The sequence below is a fragment of the Xiphophorus hellerii genome, chromosome 18, assembly GCF_003331165.1.
Source record: "Xiphophorus hellerii strain 12219 chromosome 18, Xiphophorus_hellerii-4.1, whole genome shotgun sequence".
Lineage (NCBI taxonomy): Eukaryota > Metazoa > Chordata > Actinopteri > Cyprinodontiformes > Poeciliidae > Xiphophorus > Xiphophorus hellerii.
Window position 1 is genome coordinate 22756370 of NC_045689.1, and position 21065 is coordinate 22777434.

General features: G+C 36.4%; 1 protein-coding gene and 2 long non-coding RNA genes across 3 annotated transcripts in view; 2 read left to right on the forward strand and 1 right to left on the reverse strand.

The window, feature by feature from the left end:
- The first annotated feature begins 7596 nt into the window (after positions 1–7596).
- On the forward strand, positions 7597–8464 carry LOC116737260 (uncharacterized). The gene is made up of 2 exons (XR_004342763.1): positions 7597–7777; positions 8093–8464. It is a non-coding gene; the product is annotated as an uncharacterized LOC116737260 (long non-coding RNA).
- Positions 8465–10658: 2194 nt separating this feature from the next.
- LOC116707989 (uncharacterized) overlaps positions 10659–21065 on the reverse strand; it is a 29539-nt gene continuing 19132 nt past the window's right edge. The window contains exons 30-33 of the mRNA XM_032545723.1: positions 20836–20922; positions 11502–11648; positions 11181–11363; positions 10659–10998 (exon numbers count right to left, since the gene is read on the reverse strand). Coding sequence (XP_032401614.1) covers positions 10882–10998; positions 11181–11363; positions 11502–11648; positions 20836–20922 — 534 coding nt within the window. The 3' untranslated portion in view covers positions 10659–10881. The remainder of the gene's footprint in view (positions 10999–11180; positions 11364–11501; positions 11649–20835; positions 20923–21065) is intronic.
- LOC116708170 (uncharacterized) lies at positions 12948–19245 on the forward strand. The gene is made up of 2 exons (XR_004336618.1): positions 12948–13659; positions 17703–19245. It is a non-coding gene; the product is annotated as an uncharacterized LOC116708170 (long non-coding RNA).

The window sequence follows — 21065 nt, forward strand, 5'->3', positions numbered from 1 at the left end:
TGTTGTAGCAAACAATTCGTAGTGTTGGCTATGAAGATTGAGCAAGCAACATTTTATCATTATTTCTCATAAATAAAAAGATAATATGTCAAAAAATATATTTTTATCTTCTATATCACTGAATGTTTATATAAGAGGAACATCATCGAAATCCATTTCTTGTTTTTCTTGTTCTGTACTGCCACCTTGTGGTTAAAAGCGCATCATCCATGCAAATTATGAGAACTTGCATTTTGTTTTATTATAAACGGACATTGAGAGTTGCTATTCTATTGATATTTTCATCTTCATCACGCTGTTTTTTTTTTGTTTGTTTGTTTTGTTTTGTTCTCACTGCATAACTGGATACGTTTACAAAAAATGGGTGAAAACTTAGGTCTGTTTCTTTTGAAAGGATATTTATTTCACAAAATTTTCAAATCCAAATACCAAATTCTATGTGACATGAATCCAACCAGATTCTAATTTTTAAAAAAATATTAATTATTTCAAAAAAGTTATTCTGAAATAATAACTTTTCAGAATAACTGAAAAGTTATTTTCAGTGTCTAAATTTAGACACTGAAACTCAGCTAACTATTTCTTTTCTTTGGTAATTTAAATCTAGTATTTATTTATTTACTTGTAGTGCTAAGTGAAATTTGTAGATTTTTTTTGTTTGTTTTAAATTAAAAGTATAATAGTGATTCAAATAACATCACACATAGCTGCATAATAAATATATTTTTAAAAACGTATAAATGACATAAGGTTTTCTAGTTTGCACTGGGTGCACTGAGAGAGGCAGAGGACCTTGTTTTTTTTTCACAGGTTATCTGTCTCATATCTTGTTGTGAAGTGGTGACAGTTTCAACAAATATGTAAAAGAATATTTTTTGTTAAAGTTACACACTGCAGCTTCCATGTGAACTCATGTTTCATCATAAGGTCTCCAGCTCATCATCTGGCAGACAGTCTGATCTCCTCTCCCCTGGAGACTTTCCAAACCAGTTATCAGAAATTCATCAGAATAATTATAATGAATAATTGATATTAATAATTATTATTAAACTTAGAATAACCTCTATTCTAAGTGGTTATTCTAAGTTTGTCCACCTGAGAAAGTCTCAAATAGATGAGACTTGAGAAGGTATCAGGTGGAGAGTAAGTTCACTTAAGTTCACTGACACCTTATTAATTCTTTATGTTGTGTACAGTGACCAGATCTATCAACAGAGTTTCAACACATTGTGCAATTATGAAAACTTTTTGTTTAATCTGATCTCTAAGACCGTATCCTGTCCCCCTGAAACCATCCATCCTGAGTTGAAGGAACAGCTGCGACCAAACTCTTATGGTTATGGTGTTGCCACCAAAATGAATAAGGACCTTCTTGTGTCAAGGACATCCAGAGCTCTCTTTTTTTTAGGATACTTTAAGAAATTAATAATTACTGTAGTCTTTATATCTACGGAAATTTGAAAGAGGCATTGCTTGTGCATCTCGAAGATTCTGCCACGTTCCAGGAAGAGGAACGATGACGCATCTTTTATGGCTTATGGTCAATAGACACAGAGGGTATTAAATAATTTTCTCTCTAAGTATTGATACACGTCCCTCTAGAACACACCCCCAGGAATCTCATGGATAAAAGGATGTGGATCGTGTCCTGCGCCAGCCATCGCATCTAGATATCAACGAACCAACCAGGACAGAGGAACTTACCAAACAGACAGAAAAAATGGAAACTGGTCAGACTCTCAGAGCGCCAAGTGCTAACTCTGCTGCTCCATCCTACTTTGGATGGTCCATTTTTAACACTGTGGGCTGCTGTATGCCTCTTGGGGTTGCTGCTCTTATTTACTCTAACAAGGTAGGAAACTTTTCACTAGAATAACTTTTTAATTTGTTCAGACGTTTTTGCTTTCAAATACAAAACAAACACAAAAACTATTCTGAACAGCATAACATATGTTGCAGCACAGATTACTTTTATTACACCACAGAGTAAATTCATTTCATGGTTGATCCTGTATCTCTGTCACATAACCAGTATATGTTATTACAGTTAGACATTACATTACTGTTTACAATTTGCAGATTCAATGTCTTTCAGTGCTAAATCAATTTATTAATTTTTTTTTTTCAAATGACACTAATTATAGCAATTGTTTCGTAAAGGTAACAGAAGCCACTGCTGCTGGAGACACAGTTACTGCTGCTAAAGCATCCAGGACAGCCAAGATCTTGAACATATCCTCAACTGTCATTACACTAATCATTATCACTGTGATGACTGTAAATCTTATTATCTTCTTAAGTTGATCAAGAACTGATTAACTAGATGGTTATGCTTAGGGTATAGCATAACCTAAGCATAACCTTCCTTCTCTTCTTCACAACCACAGCAAAATGGAATAAACGGATGAGTTCAAAGATTCAAATGTCTGTATGTGCTCATTTTAATCATTCATGTGCTTTTTGCTGAATGTGTCTTTGGAACAAACTTCCAGAAAACTGTAATACAGCTGAAACACTGACTTTCTTTAAATCTCGACTAAAAACCCACCTGTTTAGGATTGTATTTGAAACGTAATCAATTACAAATTTAATGATGGAACTTGACTTAATGTCATGTTTTGATTGTTGATTCTATGTTGCATTGTGTTTCTGTGTTTGTAATGATGTAAAGCACTTTGAAATGCCTTGCTGCTGAAATGTGCTATACAAATAAAATTTGATTGATTGATTGATTTACAAATCATTAAAACAAGAAAAAATATATGTATTATCCAAAAAGCAGAGAAAAATATTGAAGTAAAGCTAGAATTCAGATTAAATGCATTTTGCAGCAAACAATCTCAAAATACATCAAAAAAACATTAAAAGACCGTATAAAAGACTTCACTGGGATATCAAAATCATCCTGGTTTGATTAAACGTATATTTAAGATTCAGTTTAGAGTTCATATACACCTATGGGAATGGGTGTTTTGAGCTTTTTAGAACCCATCCAAACTTTCTCTTTGAAAAAAAGAATAAAGCATACATAGTTCATATTTTTATAAAAATCAAGTTTCTTTTTTAATTTTCCTACTGGGACTGTTATTTGTGTCCAAATATTATCCATCTCACCCAAATATTTGCACTCAGATTCAATTAAACTGGTTAGGATTAAACAAGAACATGCTGAAACATCAATGGCACTGTCCACAGTAAAGGCAGTCCTTTGTTCAAATTAAGTTAAAACTTGCAGCTATTAATTTGGACAAGAACAGCTCTTAATTTCAAGATTTATAAATTTTTCATTCACAAGGTTAAATCATTTTTTTTCTTGCATTAAACAAAACTCACACCAGGTTAAAGCATATGAACTATTGACATAGAGTCACTTGCAGGTCTAAGAATATTGTCTATTTTGAAGGTAAATGTTACTGACAAATAAATAAAAAGTTAAGTTAATCTATCCACAAAGACTGGAAGTATGTTTGGAGGAGTTAAAGTAACACTTTAACTATTATTGCTTTTGAACCAAAAGAGTGAAATAATAAAGAATCCTTCATCACTTTAAACTAATCTGTACATAGCTGAACATATTTGGCTATTCTAACAGAACAATAACCTCAAACGCCAATAGAAATCAGCTTTGGAAAAGAGCCTATAAATAAAATATGTACAATGTTTAAAAGTTAGATCTGTATTAGACAACCAAATAATTAAAATGACAGCTATCATTTCTGACATGAACAGTCTTCATATTCAGGCAGTATAATCTCAGGACCTTGTTGATAGCAACAAAACCTGCATGGTTTCTCTGAAAATTGGTGAAAGAAATTCACAGTAGAGATGTACTTTGTATATTTGAGTCTATATTAATAACTTCAGTTTGTATAAATTAGAAAAAAAAGCACTTGTTATTATTCATTTAAATGATCAGTACCCTTAATTACTAGCCTTGTGTAGTCCACACCAAACATCCCAATACATGCTGATAATGAGAATGTGTACATTTCTGACAGGAATTGTATCTTTACTCTAATTGGCCAATAAAACCAATTAGTAAACAGTTTTTTTAATATGTTTGTTCCAACTTAATTAACAAAAACATATTTGTTATGTAAATAAGTTCTCTTAGTTTTATGATACAAATGGAAACAGTACAACTGACATGAGTAACCCTGGTAAAGGGTAATTTAGGTTGATCAAACAAGTAATAAAATGCAATCCTTTCCTAATCCCACTTTATTTTTAAAGCACATTTACAAACAGCAGAGTCGAACCAAAGAGCTGTGGAATATGACCGTTAATAAGAAGGAACACAGATGTAGAACACACAGAGCAGAAGACTCCAGAACAAAAGCTGTGAGATTGAAAAGGCTATAACAGGTAGAAGTCCAAAAAAACAAAAATGCCAGTGGCAAGTAGATAAATGAAATTAAGTTCATTACAGGACATATCGATCCTGTGTAATTGACCTAGGTTTAAACAATATGATTAGCTGAATAAAAGTGAAATACCTGTGAGGAACTGTTTTTGCCTTTCAGAAATATATTCATGTTAGTATGAGACATTTGGTTGTGATTTTACATTCAGCCAAATGAAGTGTAACAATCTCTATCATTAAACTGTATATATTCTTTAGCTTGTTGGGTTTATAAAATTAGCTCAAACTGAAATGTGGATGAAGTCAACAAAGACTCCTCTAGCATCTTCAGTGGGACTTCCTGTTCCTGAAGCCAAACAAGGTAACACTGTCTAACATAAACCACATCATGCAGGAATCACTTGTGGAGACTGGGGCCCAGTTTACATGACAATGAACCAATGAAAATTTAATTTTTGTTTCGTTTCTGTTAAAACATTTACATGAAGACGTTCTAATTACAATCTTTGTTTACACAATAACGGTACACATCGAAAAGGTGTAATGCTCTCGCCACGCCACTAGTCGGTGCTAGGTTCTTTGAAACTAAGTGCGCATGTGTTTTAAAAAAAATAAAATTCGCGTTTCCCCATCAGATACCGTTCCCCCAGGTACTGGGGGAAAAGACGCACTATGTGTGTCTGATTAAGGCGCAGTTGGAAAAAAGTGGGACAACTTCGCTGAAACACGTTGTTTGAGCTTTCACGGTGTTCGTAGTACTCTAGATAAGAGAACAAGCGAGTGCTTGTTATGAGCGCTGAACAAGCACACGTGTATTTTGCCACCTGGGCTGTTGTCGTGTAAACGGCCTGAAAATCTTTAATGAAAGACAGTGATTAAATTATTCTGTTTTATTTATTTCTTCTTTTCATCATGCTTGCAGAGGACGCTTATTGCCACCAGGAAGTAAAAATAGGTGTTTTATTGTTCTATTACTACTTCTTTCTGGACCCAAACAAGTTTTAAAAGAAGGAACAATGACCCTTTAAAGCAATTGTCATTACATGCCCCAGTCTGGAGTACTACTGTATAGTTTTACTATTTCCCGAATGAAGTTGAAACTGGTACCCATAAACATGTTTTATGTTTTGTGATTGCGAGGTCACAAAAAATATGTGTAGATTCGTTTTTATTGTAGGAGAAATGGAAAAGTTTGGACATTATGGTGCTTCACCTTTGACCATCTTTAGTAAATGCATAAATCCTTAGCTACATATGAAAGTGAAACTAATTTGATCAAATATAACGACTGATCTCAGCTAAGGCCATAAGAAAAATATTAAATTCAACCAGAGACACTCCAGTAAACATTCAAACCACATTTTGATGTCTAATTTCATTTCTGTTTATTTTTGGAAAATGTCATGATTTGCGGTTGTTGAGGTCCGGGCACAAAAGCAGAGAGGTGAGGCAGCAACTGAGTTTGAGGATTTAATGAGGATCTTCAGAGTACAAAAGTCCACAAATGAGCAATGACACTGAAACTCAAACACTGGTAGAGAATAACACAACATAAGACAGCTAAAACAAGGATCCGGCAGGGAAACACAGACACAGGTGGGATTAAATATACAAGAGGTAATCAGGGAGCACGAGCTGGGAGCAATCAGGACAGACAAAACGACACAGAAACTAACTACATTAGTTTGCACTAATCCACAGTTTTAAGCCTGGAGCTGAGGGCTAAAGGGGGTCAAACAAGGCACCTGTGTTTATTCTGGACTTCAATAACAAAAATGTCTCCACCTGCTTTTTGAAAGAGTCGATAGTTTCAGTACAGTGCAAGGACAACTGAAGAGAGCTGCCTGAAATACCAGAACCAAGTGTGTGGGGTTACCAACTGATTGTGACCATTTGACCTTAGTGCATGGGAAGAATGGAGTTTCAGCATATCAGCAATATTTTTGAGGGATTGTTTAAGTAGGCCCACAAGCTGAAGACTAAAATTTTAAAATTAATTCTGAAATTTAGTGGAATCCATGGAAAAGAAGCCAACATTCAAATAATATCCAATCTTCTACTGGTAAAAGTCTTGCTGCAGCATTTTGCATGTTCTGAAGGTGATCCAAAGCTGATTAAAACAGCTTATGGAAAAATTAAGAGATAAAACCATTGACAATCATCTCAAGTTCTGCTTTTGACAGGCAGAACTTGAACTTGCTCTTATTTGAGTGTTGAGACACTCAAATGATATCAAACTAGCACAAAGGACACTCAAATTTCTGAAATTTGGTTTATCAGAAAAGCCTAAAAAGTTGACATTTGAAATCACTTCCCATCACCACTCTCCAGCAATCTTGGGATTTGTTTTGAGTCCACCCGATCCTTTGATTACCATATCAACCATCACAACAACATGCTAAAAGTTCAGAAAATAGACTTCGGCTCATCAGCCATTCAGCAGTTTTCCACGTAACATAGCCAATAAGATAATGATCGCATGTTTCTATTACAGTGCCCAGAAAATGTATTCAGTTTTTTGACAAACATGTTCTGCACCCTGTGGGAGATCAATTCACACCTCCACCCACAGGAGAGACTGAGCAGCACTGCTTTAGCCACACCAAAGAGAGTTTAAGTAGGGCAATGTGTGAGTAACACAGACCTGTGCATTTACTCTCAGTAAGGACAGTTATTTATGGCATTTTTCTGTTTTTTGAGTGTTTCATCCTGACTACATGTTGAGGGATGAAGTACTTATCAAATAAAGAAAATTCTAATTGTAACTTAAAAAGGTGAACATTTAGCTATTTCTTTACTACGCTGGATGAAAATATAGTTTGTGGGACATTTTTAGAAACTGAACGGGTTGCGGTGGAATTTTTGTATTGACAGCCCATAAGACAACAGTATCCTTTAAATTTAAAATATGCTTTTCTAGAAGATTGTTTTGAAGATGGTGCTTAAAAGATGTGTCAAATATTGATTATTGATACTGGGCAATAAAAAAACAGCAAGGTTAAGTAATGTTGATACTGAGTAAAACATTTTAAATGGATTTTAATCATTTAAGAACTCTAAATGTTGCAAATTACTTTCCAAAAGGCATTGAAGTTGTCAGGGGGTGTTTGTATTTTAGAGCTTTCCTCTACATCTGCTACCATACGGGGGGGGGGGTCTTGTAACATAACCAAAGTAAGTTCCTGTTCTTATTTAACCACACCCATAAAGCATAAAAGCACCAGCACCACCTCCTCAAATGACAGATTTAAAATATAAGCCAATATATCACACCTGCAGAATCCACTGAAAGGCCAAGCAATCATGCCAGAATCTCAGACCAGTGTTGCCCCAACCTACTGTGGTTGGTCTATTTTCAACATTATATGCTGCTGTTTGCCTCTTGGAGCTTGTGCACTGTATTACTCCGGTAAGGTAGGTAATCCTTCAACAGCATCAAAATGAATGTTGCTCAAACCTTTGTCCTTTTTACCTCTACCTTTAAGACAATTATTTACATCTTATGTAATATCTTTTAAACTATATGTTTATCACTGATGATGGAACATCTCCTTTATTGTAGTCATAAGTCATACAGTTTTTATGAATGCCAATGCATTAATGATTTTGTATCTAAATGTGACACGACTGGTGCAAATAGCAAAGATTTCACATTATTTTTTATCTCCTCTTCATTGATGCAATTATCCATGAATATGTAAGTGATTGTAATCACTGTTGATTCCTAAGGTAAAAACTGCAAATGAAGCTGGAGACACCGTTGCAGCTCAGGACGCATCAAAAACGGCAATGACCCTGAATATCATCGCCCTCATCTGTGGACTTATTCTCATCCCTATCGTCCTCTATTACCATTTCCAAAATCTGAAGCATCACTAACTTGTCACCGCAAATATCTTCCTCTCCTCCACCGGCAGTTGAAAGCAACATACGTAAATGACTGATCTTATCTACATCTGTCAACCTGAATGCTGTCAAAAATATTCTTTGGTACATTGTTTCACCCTCAATTGTAAAATCATTTAAAGTTTGTTAACACAGGAAACAGCATCGTTTAACTTTGTTCGGTGCTGGTTAAAAATAAAGAAAACTTGAAACGGCGTTGAGTTGTGCAACTTTTGTTTTCAGGGTTCTCTGTCAAACTTGGGTTAATAGCAAAAAATCAGCTGAAATAAAACCGGGATTCAAGCAGTAAATAAATATACACAGTTCCTCCAAAATGCATTTTCCTTCTTGAAGATTTGTTAATTTCTCTTTGTTGTCAAATTTAAATTTTTCAAATAATCAAACTAATTGTAATATGAGACAGGAAAAATCTGAGTGAACAAATAAATGAGTTTTAAAAAATGTTTTTATTTAAAAGGAGGAAAAAACAGTCAAAATAAACCTGATAAATTATGAATAAATTGTGAAGCTGATTTTCATCTTGAACACATGCCCATGTTTTTTTTTTGTTTTTTTTTTTAAAACAAGCCACTAGAACAAATAACTTGAATAGTACCTGTTTGACAAAATAAAAATAAGCTAAAATACCTTATGAAGCAGCGCATCTTGGCCAAATTCAGAGAAATTACTGTGGAACAATGTCTTCCAGCCAGGATTAATTTCCAAAACATTACAAGACTTTCATTTTAACAGAACGGCACCGGAAATTCAGCTGAAGTGGAGGATGTATCAGAAACAGCCAAGAAACTAAACTTCCCCCGCTTCTTACCTTCTTTACTCACAAGCCTGGCAACAGCAGAATTACTATAGAATAAATTAGTGGAGCGGCCTCTATTTATTTATTTTTACATAATTCACAATATCGGTGAAGGAGGTGGAGTGGAATCCATTTTTTACAGATTTATTGAGCAGTGTTAGAATTACAGTTCAACTCTCAGTTTTTTCCATATCAATGTAAAACAAGAATAACTTGTTCTGTACATTCCAACTTTATTACTTACATACAGTATATATTAACCTTGTTTAACACATTCCTTTCATTACAGCATTGCATTTAAATGTGTATTACAAACAGCTTCTCTGGGTCGAGTTCCTCACACTCTGAGAACTGAAGCGTGTTCTGTAAAGTTTTACTCCTAACCCACACATTAGAAGTAAAATAAATAAATGTACTTAATCTTGTCAAACATTCAGCAACATTCAGCAGTTTTGCAGTGTAAAATAAGGGTGATAATATATACTTCTAAATAATATACAAACATGGAAAATGTATACGTGCAGTCTGTGAGGTGTTGATTCATACCTCCTCCCACAAGAGTTACAGAGAAGCAAGGAAAAAAAATGTTTTTAACCACAACTAAGAAGATTTAAGTAGAGCAAAGCTAGTGTGAAAAAAATGACTCTTGCATTTGCTTTCAGAAATATACAGTATTCAACATTGGCTCACTATTACTGCCATACTATGAGTTTTTATTTGGATCTCCAAACAAATACATGAGCCTTGTTAAAAATAAATTGTGGACTTTTTGTCCTATTTTTTTGTTCTGTTGATTTAGCTGAATATAACGATATCTTTTAAAGTATATTGTAAATTTTCTAACAGGAAGCGTTTTCTATGTTTGGGCAAACATAATGCGTTTCTATTATTATAAATGACAAATATCAAGATTCAAGGTCAGATTTTGATTTAAGTGACCGACACATAATGCTAAGTATAAAACTAGACAAAGAAATGTGATTACAGAGTAAAATTGGTGCTATGAGTTACAAGTTAGAAGAAGGGTATCAAAACTATCCATCCATTTTCTAACACCCTTGTCCTAAGTGGGGTCGTAAGGAGTGCTGGTGCCTATCTCCAGCGAACGTTTTGGGCGAAAGGCGGGGTCACCCTGGACAGGTCGCCAGTCTGTCGCAGGGCAACACAGAGACAGATAGGGAAAAACAACCATGCACACACACACACTCACACCTAGGGAGAATTTTTAGAAACCAATTAAAAGCTGGAGTACCCGGAGAGAACCCATGCATGCACAGGAAGAACATGCAAACACCATGCAGAAAGAACCCAGGCTGGGAATCAAACCCAGGACCTTCTTCCTGCAAGGCAACAGTGCTACCAACTGCGCCACTGTGCAGCCTGGTACCTAAAACAAATAAAATGCAAAGAAAAAAAGTACAGCAAAATTGTCATTTTGGTCTGGCTGCTTTTTATTCACTTGAATTGAGGATCCTGCCTTTCAGAACCAAGTATGCGTTTTTTTGTTGTTGTTTTTTTTATCTTAAAAGCTTAGGTTCCTGGTTGCACAAAAGAGAAGAAATTATATAATCATTGACATAAATTTTAATTTAATGTGTTAAACTTTTAAATGTAGTTTGGGGGGCGGAGTCATTTTTACACAAAACTCAAAACCTGAAAGTTTTGAGTTTTATCTGATAGTGATAGGAATCAAACCTTTTATTTTGTTCGCATGGCCTCCATCTGAACTCATCTGTTGATTCTTACTTTTATCAGTATTATCTCTTAACGTAATGTAGGGTCTATACAACAATATTTGATAATGATGGTTGTTGGTTCAGCCACTCTGGTCCTCCTGTCCCTCTTTGGCTTCAGAGCTTCTCTCTCTCAGAAATCCTCCAAGATGTGATAACAGAGATGCTTCTCTGTGCTTCACCAGCATTTTCTCTACCTCCTGGTAGGACACAAATCAACAAACACACAACACATGGAAGAAGGAACTAGTTAGACTTAAAAGTCTGTAAATCCACATTTAGACTGCCAGTAAGCAGATTATCAGATCTGAACAGAAAAGCAAAAGTAGAGCCACATAATATGCCTTTAGGTTCATACAGAGAGGGAATTTCCAGTTCTTACATCTTCAGACAGTAGTCCTCTGCTTGGTTTATGAAGCCTATGTAGCAGTGAGACAACATGGGGCTCTGACAGCGCCTCCTTTAGGTCACCCTGCTCCTGAAACCCAACACACAAACTTGGTTCCAGTCCAGAACGGATGCTCAGTCTGGCCTGAAAGAGCTCTTGCAAACAATCCTGTAGAGTCTGGCAGGAAGTGAACAAAAATAAATAAATTAAACAAATGCTCCTTTGAAAGCACTTACATCTTCAACCTTAAGTTATATAGCATTTAAAATGCAGGTGTTATTTAGATTTCTACAAATTTTATAGATTTTCATTCACCTTGAAGAAAAGTCTCTGGAAGGCTGGACTAAAGTCGGCGCTCATGTCTTTGGTTTTAATGTGTGAGAGACAGTGAAGGAGCATGAGAGAGAACCCACCGACACACTGCAGCCTCTGACGGCGGATAAAGAGTGTCTCCTCTGCTTCCTGAGCATATGCAAAATAAAGTTAGTCATGAATCACTTAAACATCTTGCAGATGGACTAAAACACAACATGCATGACCCATTACTAAAATAATTTCAGCAGACTGCATTTTGTTATATTTAAAATATGGATTTGATGAATTACATTAATCGTTTTATGACAGTCAGAAAACTTTACGGTCTGCAGCCCTTGTTTGTCTAAGACTGGAGCAGTTTGAACTTTGAAGCCGATTCTGAAACTAACCAGAGACCACAACCTGGGTCAATGAAAATTACAGTTCCACCACAGGTTTTATTTACAAGAAATCTGCTTTGGTTTCTCATTATTTCAGCTCTCTGCTCCCGCAACAAAAAAAAAAAAGTATATATATATATATATATATATTTCTAAAGAACTGAAAAAAGTTGAGCAAGTGCTGTTTTATTCCGGTTTTAATACCAGTTTTGTGAAATATTAGCAATAAGGCTATTTTTCTTAAAATAATTTTGATGAGATGAGTTTGCTGGCAATCCAGCACAGTAACACCATGTGGTCACTGAATCATCACAGACTGTGTAAACTTCACTCTGAAGTTTAGGCAGCATAGATTGTGTCCCCCCTCCTCTCTTTCTACAGACTTTGGGACCTTGATTTCCAATTTAAATGCAAATTCAACTTTCATCTGAAAAGAGGACACGGAAACCACAGAGCAACAATCTTGTTCTATTTCTCCTTTTGTCCAAATAGTTTTTGATGCAGTGTCTCCAGCCTTTTGCTTGACAATCATCTCAAGGCTATGGCCATCCTGGCTAATGGTGAACCTTTTCCAACCACAATTTGTCCTTCCACTCAACTTTCTATGACAATCACTCCTGCTGCATTCTACAGCATTCTGTGAACAGGCAGCTTCTTTAGCATCGACCATCTATGGGTTACTCTCCTCGTGGAGGCTGCTGCTGAGTGTTTTCTTTACAGTGTGTCTGTCAAATGAGCTGTCTTCCTCCTGATGGATTAGCCTACTCACCCAGACTAAGAGATCATTTAATCACACGTGTCAAACTCCAGTCCTCAAGGGTCGGTGTCCTGCAGTTTTTAGATGTGCCACAGATACAAAATGCTGGAATGAAATGGTTTGATTACCTCCTCCTTGTGTAGATCAGTTCTCCAGAGCCTTGCTAATGACCTAATTATTCTGTTCAGGTGTGGAGCAGCAGAGGCACATCTAGAAGTTGCAGGACAGCAGCCCTCGAGGACTGGAGTTTGACCCCCCTTAGAGGCTCAGAAAACTTGTCCATGTTGTTAGAGATTTTTTGGTATTATCATTTATTATTCCTTCAGATTACATTCAGTCTAAAGAACATTGTGATTTTCTTTTAAAGTGATTCTCTTCCTTATGTGTGTATGAACTGACCTGGAAGTCACTACTGTCTGTTTATCTTCATGTGAAACAGTTAACAATGTGTTTCTCAGACCTTTGATTAGTTATCACACCTAGGAACTGGGTTGCTAGTTGATTGTATCAGAAGTTTTACGACCTTTGTTGTTTTTCCTGACTGTCCCCTAGGTAGAAATTCCTTAGTCGTAAAACTGTGTTTGATTGTGTTCGTTTCGGGGGCTCCTAATCTTATCAGCACCAGCCCCCTTTGCTTTTGTTTTGTGTTAATAAAAAGACAAGCTCTACTGCAGAGTTTCAGAACACATGGTGAACTGGTCAGAGGAGCAGTTCTCTGTGTTTTCTCCTTTTGCAAAAGCTTGGCTATAAAATTCATAATACGTTGTCTGTGGTTCTTTATTTTATATAGGTTCGAAAGGAAAAATACCTATCATTTTGGTGCCGAAACCCGGGATCTCTCACCTCCCCCGCTGACAGGCAGAGGAAGACGCGCTGAATCCGTGCACGGCCAGATTCAATTGAACCTGGAAAGACAGACTCAGGAAGCAAATTCTTCGCTGGGCCAGCGACGTAGGTCCGACTTTGTCTGCCAACGGCGGAGTGACGAGATCCGACTGGACAACCCGAAAACTACAGAAACGTAGGTGAATTTTAAGTCATATAGGTTTGAGTCCTTGTCAAATATTAATTTGACTAAAGAAATACAGGTTTGAGTCCTTGTCAAATATTAATTTGACTAAAAGAAGGTTTGAGTCCTTGTCTGATATCAACTTGACTAAAGAAAGGTTTGAGTCCTTGTCAAATATTAAAATTTCAATTTGACTAAAGAATAATGAAGGGTTAGAGTCCCAGTTGACAGAGAGTTTCAACTAAAGGCAAAAGGTCAGGCTCTTAGAGCTTCCTTAATTAGAGGACACCTCTTAAGGGAAAGTCCTCACTTAGATAGAAAGTTATTTATTTGCTGTGCTGCTATTGGTGTTTTGTTTGCTGTTTTGTTGATGTGTGTGCATAAAGGAGTGAATGGTGTTTCTCTCTCTGGGAGTAAAACTCTCTGCCTTCGGAATTAGAATCCAAAGTGAAGAACCGCTTGGAGCTAGGATCCAAGTAGAAGCCTGTTCTTCAGGAGGCACTGAGTGCTGAACTACGGCACTTTCTATGAGAGAGCACATGATACCAATATTTTCAAGCTACAATTGCAAGTGATTTAAAAAAAAAAAAAATGGGAAACACAAATTCCTGTAATTCCTCACTCGTTGAGGGCCTCGAAGGGGATGAAAAGTACATGCTGTCCAGATTTCCTGGTAGCATTGTACATATGAAAAAATGGAAAAAGAAATATAAAATAGATGGGAAGCTAAAAATTGATCAATGGCAAACAATTGTGGGAATTTTGGAGAGTAGTGTAGCAAGAAAAAAGGGAATAAAAAAGGTTAAAAAGGAGGATGAACTAAGGTGTGCTAAATTATGGTTAAAAGCAGCCATAGACCGGAAAGAACAAATTAAAAAGTTTTTAGAAACAAATCCTGTGATACTTGATATGACTGAAATGTTCACAGACTGAAGGTCTTATGCAGCTGTGACTGTGCTCTTTCCGACTAGTCAAACAGAACTTTATAAGTTACCTGTAAACCCATACATATCGCTTTTTAAGCCGCATAATATTACATGGATAGATGTGGGTAACAGAATCAAAATGGAATTACAACTTTCCTAAAGAGGGAAGCTTAAGTGTAAAAGAATTTTAACAGGTGCAAAAACAATTTGATGAGAAATGGAATGAAACAATAAAAAAAAAAAAAAAGGAAAAGAAAATTTTTCTCAGAGAACAATGTTTTTAAATGTATTGATTACTGGGTAGAATAATTATAAAAGATTAAAACACCCACTTGGTGCTATGATCCTTTGGCTGTATGTCTAGAGGTGTCAGCGATCAGAGTTTGGTACCGACCTGGACTTTATCCAGCCTCATATCTCACTTAAATTCCAAATGAGAGGAGGGCTGCTCGCTGGCTTCACAGATTCAGCATTAGGATCAATAAACTTAAGGTAATTCATTGATCTCTGATAAAATGATTACACAGACTAAGTTAATTTAAATGTAAATTAACTTACATTCTACATTTTAAAATTAAACATGGCAAAGGATGAAAGAGACTATGGGTTTTAACATGTTTCATGTTTATATGTGTTTTAAATGATTTATGTTTATAACATATAAACAATGTTGGGTACTAAGTGGCTAAAACTATACAATCAAAAGAGAGAAAATATATATATAAAGGAATAACAAACTAATAAACTCCTATTTGCTTCTTTCCTTTTCCTCTGTCTGAGCCTCGCTGCGGTGCGTCTAACCTCTGACCTCAACTCAAACCTGTCTTGCCATGGCCGAGATGATGTCCCTCTTTCGTCACTAGCTAATGACGGCAATCAAGAAGACAAAGAAGAGTTCTATCACCTCCAGACACTGAAGTATCTGCTGATTTTAATTCCTTGACACCTGGGAACTGTCGTTGAGCAAACTCTTGTATGGTGTCCTGCTGGACATTGGACTGAAATTACGTTCTTGTGTTTGGATGCAACTGAACTCTTACAACCTCTGCTGATCTACTCCCTGACATCAGCGTGGAGAAGGAAAAGATAACGTACTTCTGAGACAAAGACAACAAACTGAACTATTTGATGCTTGTTTTATTTGTGAACTGTTTGGAAATTGACAGAGGGACAGTTTGGACAACTCAAGATCCAACACCAGAGCCAGTTGGACTGACAGGAAACTGCAGAGAGAGTAGGAGGGAGGAGGGAGGATTACACCCCAGCGACGCCAGCACTGGGAGGAGGAGGGAGAAGTGAAACAGAAAGGAGAAATCCAAAGATAAGTGTATCACACACACAGCTGTCATACACTGTTATTGCATTGAAGATTTGCTTGCTAACCCTGCACACAAATTATCTAGCCAGAAGAGGAAGTCTTAGAGGCTTTTATGTTCAATGATAGACAAATTCTCTCAGTTTGTCCCTGTTAACTCTGAGTCCTGAACAGCAGGACCACTGCTAAGGATCCTTTTAGGGTCCACGAGCCAAAGGTTGGGAAACCGTGAAGGGAAAACTGCAATCATTGAAAGTTCAGCAAAGAACTAGCAAAAACTTATGCCACTAAATTACACCAACTAAAAATCATCAAAGATTATAAGCTAATAATTATTTGCAAAATTTCCTTTTTCCTTTTTTAAAGGACATGCTAGTTTGGATTTAAAATTAAAATATCTCTAAGTGTTAAAACTAAAAATAATAATAAATAATTGATGCTGCAGTGTTTGTAGACCATTAAATATTTGTTGCACAGTCAAAGTAGAGTTAAATTTTTTAATGAATCTACATTTTATTGAATTGGGTGAAGTGTTACAGCAGCAGGAAAATCAGTTACTGCTGGATTCTAACACATGTAGCTCTTTTAAAATGTGCACGTTGCCTACAACAGGATTCTGACAACTAGAGATAAATGTTAACAAATTAAAAATGTTATTAAGAAATATTGGAAAAATTCTTAAAACGTCAGAAAATTTGATAATAATTTGAGCAAAGAAAAACAGTGAAAGTAGACTGAAAATTTGTTAACTGACTGAAAATCTAATATATTTTTATGTTTCTGTTTGTGTCATTTTGCACTGATGAAAATGAATGTGAGGTTAAAATAAACTTAGATGTCAAGTAACTGGATACTCCAAACTGATGATTGTGAATAAGAATAATATTTTCTAGACTAAAGTTTAACATTTTGAATCTAGGTTTGATTGATTGATGATTATTAAATTCATAAAGAAATACTGAATTAGAGGATTTGAGATTTTTGTTTAATTTTGGGAAGGTCATTTTTTTTTTTTTGAAAGAGTAAGGAAATGTTCTGCAGACGAGCCAACTCTGGGTTGTGCCATCTGACAGGAGTAGAGCAGAAGTGTTCCACCTTGATGAATTTGACAACTTCCACATAGACAAACCTTCCTACCACAATCCCTGTAAGGCAGTTGCAATGTTGACACATGGATATTGTCAATGTGTCAACTGGGAGGAATGATTATTAAAATGAAATGAATCACGGATTAAAATGAAATGAATCAAAAAAATCAAATTCTTACTTAAAAAATTTTTTTTAGTACTGCATGACCTCTTTGTGTTAAAAACAATCCTCAGGGAAACATGAGACCAAAAAGAGGAAGTTTCCCTAAACCTTCTTATCAATTCCAGACAATGCATATGGATTTTAGTGAACTTACACAAAGCGGACCATATAAATATTGTTTGTTAATGATTGATGCTTTTTCTAAATGGGTTGAAATAGTCCCAGCAAAGCACGCAGATGCTTTGGCAGTAGCTAAAGCTATTTGTAAAACTGTTATTCCATCACATGGCATACCACTACCTTTTTATAATAAAAAGTAGATTAAGAAATGTATGGAAACAAATGTTTAGATTTGGTAAAGATGTAAATAAGAATTACACTCACACAAGAAGGATTAACCATTTGAAATAATTCATGAAAGACCATACAGCTTGCCAATGTTTTCTGCAGATTTGCAGAAAGCAGATGTGGAGAAAAAATTGACAGAGTACATGATCAGGACGCTAAAGCAGAAAGAGGTGTCAAATGCAAATTTACTGCCCTCTGCCTCTACTCTCCCACAGAAAGCCCCTCCCATCAAGCCAGGAGACTGGCTTGTCAGAGAAAGGAAGAGCTGGGCCAGCCCACTGTGGGAGGGACCATTCCAAGTGCTGATAACCACACCAACTGCTGTAAATATTGCTGAAAGACCCAGATGGATACATCTCAGTCACTGTACGGTACAGAGAGTGTTAGACTTCTAGATTGAGTGATGGGGAAGATCTGGCTACACAGGGAATTCACTGTATAGATGTGTTTTGTCTCAACGCCAGCAGAAGAATTCAACAGATCCTCACTCTTTTAGCCTAGAAATTCTGACATCTCTGTAATCTGAGCAGCAATGGGACTCTCACAAGCCAGGTGGAATCCCTGCTGTGCTGTGACTGCAGCATGTTTATTGTGTTGGAGTGGGGGCTGTCTCACCCTCAACAAGATAAGGAGAGAAGCAGACACATCTTTCCCCCAGACTCATTCACAAGATTACAGCCCCTATTTGTGGTGGCAACTGATGAATAGAACTGAATATGAAGAAAATGGGACCAACACATAACTGTGGTCTGAGACATGGAAACAAGCACACACCCAAGTGACACCATACATCTGCCACAGATAGACCTCTGACTACCAGAAGTAATTATTTTGGTTAGTCTTAAGCCAGGAGCCCTTGGTGTCTGTGTGTATAATGGCACCACCTTTCTGGGGACAGCTCCATAGAACCTGTGAAACAAAAAATCTACACCTCCTGTGACAAGAAAGCAGACATTTTCGACTGTGACGACTGCCAAGCGACGAACCACATCAGTACTGCCTGTTCCAAAAGATGGAAGTCTGACCGCAACTGTACCAGAGTTATTCTTCTAAAGATGAGGAAGTTCGACATCGGAAGCAAGACCAGGGGACATCAAAGTCACCTTCTGCAGCACCATCATTCCAGGGAACAGAGGATCCAGGACAATGGCAGACTGTGACTTTCCTGAAAAAGGTCCAGGACGTTCACAGCCATGGACGCTACTGCACTAGGAGAGATGTCATGCCGAAAGCCCAACCCAAAGGTGGGGAGGCCTTACTAAAAAAACTGGAGTTCCTTGGAAATTCCGGATCTGGAGCGGCAGAGAAGAGTGTATCCAAAGTCTATTCCCATCAGTGGGAGTAGCTGAAGTTCGAGACCATGTTGAGATCAACAGGAACTGGAGGAACTATACATGATGCCCTGCATGAATGGGAAGAGCTTAAAGACTATGTGGACGATGCGACTCAGAGGTCACAGCCTTTTGACTCTATTTCTTGGCTCACCTCCAGACCCTGGTGGCAGCCTTTTTATTAAAGATTGGAACACCCATCATGACTGTACTGATCCTATTCTGTCTCTATACAACCTGCATCATTCCAAGTCTTCGTAGCATTATGTTAAAGACATTTAACACTGCTTTGATCAGCTATCAGATGGACAGGGTAACCTCTGACACAGATGAGGACTACATCTGGTTTCCAGAAAAATGAAGATAAACAGGAAAACAGGAACATATGATGATGTGCTGTACCTAATAAACAGATTAAATCATTTGCTCAATGGCTCCTGCACTGAACATGTGACAATAGATGATGTTCGTGATTTAAAATGCATTTGGGGTATACTGTTTCTTTTATTTTTCATTTATTGCATTATATTCCATATATTCATTGTGTATTTTCTGTGTTTAGATTAGAAAAAGAAAAAAAACAAATCTTGCATTTATTGGTTCTTTTCTTTTCTTTTCTTTTCTTTTCTTTTCTTTTCTATGCTTAGCTTTTGCATAAAGTTTACACGAATAATAAAATGATAAAAAGGGGGGAATGTTAGAGATTTTTTGGTATTATCATTTATTATTCCTTCAGATTACATTCAGTCTAAAGAACATTGTGATTTTCTTTTAAAGTGATTCTCTTCCTTATGTGTGTATGAACTGACCTGGAAGTCACTACTGTCTGTTTATCTTCATGTGAAACAGTTAACAATGTGTTTCTCAGACCTTTGATTAGTTATCACACCTAGGAACTGGGTTGCTAGTTGATTGTATCAGAAGTTTTACGACCTTTGTTGTTTTTCCTGACTGTCCCCTAGGTAGAAATTCCTTAGTCGTAAAACTGTGTTTGATTGTGTTCGTTTCGGGGGCTCCTAATCTTATCAGCACCAGCCCCCTTTGCTTTTGTTTTGTGTTAATAAAAAGACAAGCTCTACTGCAGAGTTTCAGAACACATGGTGAACTGGTCAGAGGAGCAGTTCTCTGTGTTTTCTCCTTTTGCAAAAGCTTGGCTATAAAATTCATAATACGTTGTCTGTGGTTCTTTATTTTATATAGGTTCGAAAGGAAAAATACCTATCACATGTGTTAGTGAATTGGATGATTAGAGTGACACCCTGAGTGTCCAATCATGAGCAGCTGCATTTTGGGATATCATTATCGGTAAGCCATAATAGTTATAATAAAGACTTGACATACTTCACTCAATGTGTAGCAACTCAGGGTAATGAGTTTTACTTTCTGAAATGTAACTTTTTAATTTTTTATGACTAACAGATTTTTAATTTTTTGAGACTAATTGATTTTTATTTAAAGTGAAGGGGCAGAGTGTTTCCTCAGAAGAATAAGAAGTTCAGTTCTTAACATGGGGCTACAGTAAAAAGATGCAAAACAACTGGACGTAATTCTGGATTGTTTACCTTTTTTCAGTTGTCACCTGCGTAAATGTGTTATATACAGCTAGGAGAGATTGCTCTTTAGATCAAGATGGCTGTGTGGAAATCGAAAGTCTTTGAGACGCAGTCTGAGGTTGAAAGAGAAAGTTGTGTTTTGGAGACATTTCAAGTATAGACGCTGTAGCAACGTGATCTATTGGGGTGTAATTTTGTTGAAGGCAAGAGAAGAAGGTGTTGGTATAAAGGAGACCCAGCTTTGATAACTTTAGCAATAAATAAAGCGCACAGTGAATTCTATTAAAACCATTTATTTTTCCAAACCATGGGACAATGTTTAGTAAATTGTGTAGTTTAAGAATTTTTTTTTTAAACTAGAGTGATGATGCTGGTCCAGTCAGGAAGCAGCAAAATTATTACAACTGTATAAGTAACTTGAAAATAAATCTTGGCATATATACCGTCATAAAGCAGTACTTTACCTGATAAAAGAAAGAGTTCCTGAAGGCGTTGTTTACATAGTTGTTGTTTGGCAGGCTCACAGCTATCTGAAGTGAAACAGCTGGAGTCTGTAACAAAGGAAGAAAAACTCTAAGGTATTTTCATTTATCTGAAGTTTTATGGAAACCAGCAAGGTAAACGTCCCTTTCACTAGTTGCACTTTGAAAGGACATAGACAAAACTTATTAATAGAATATTCTATGATTTTCTC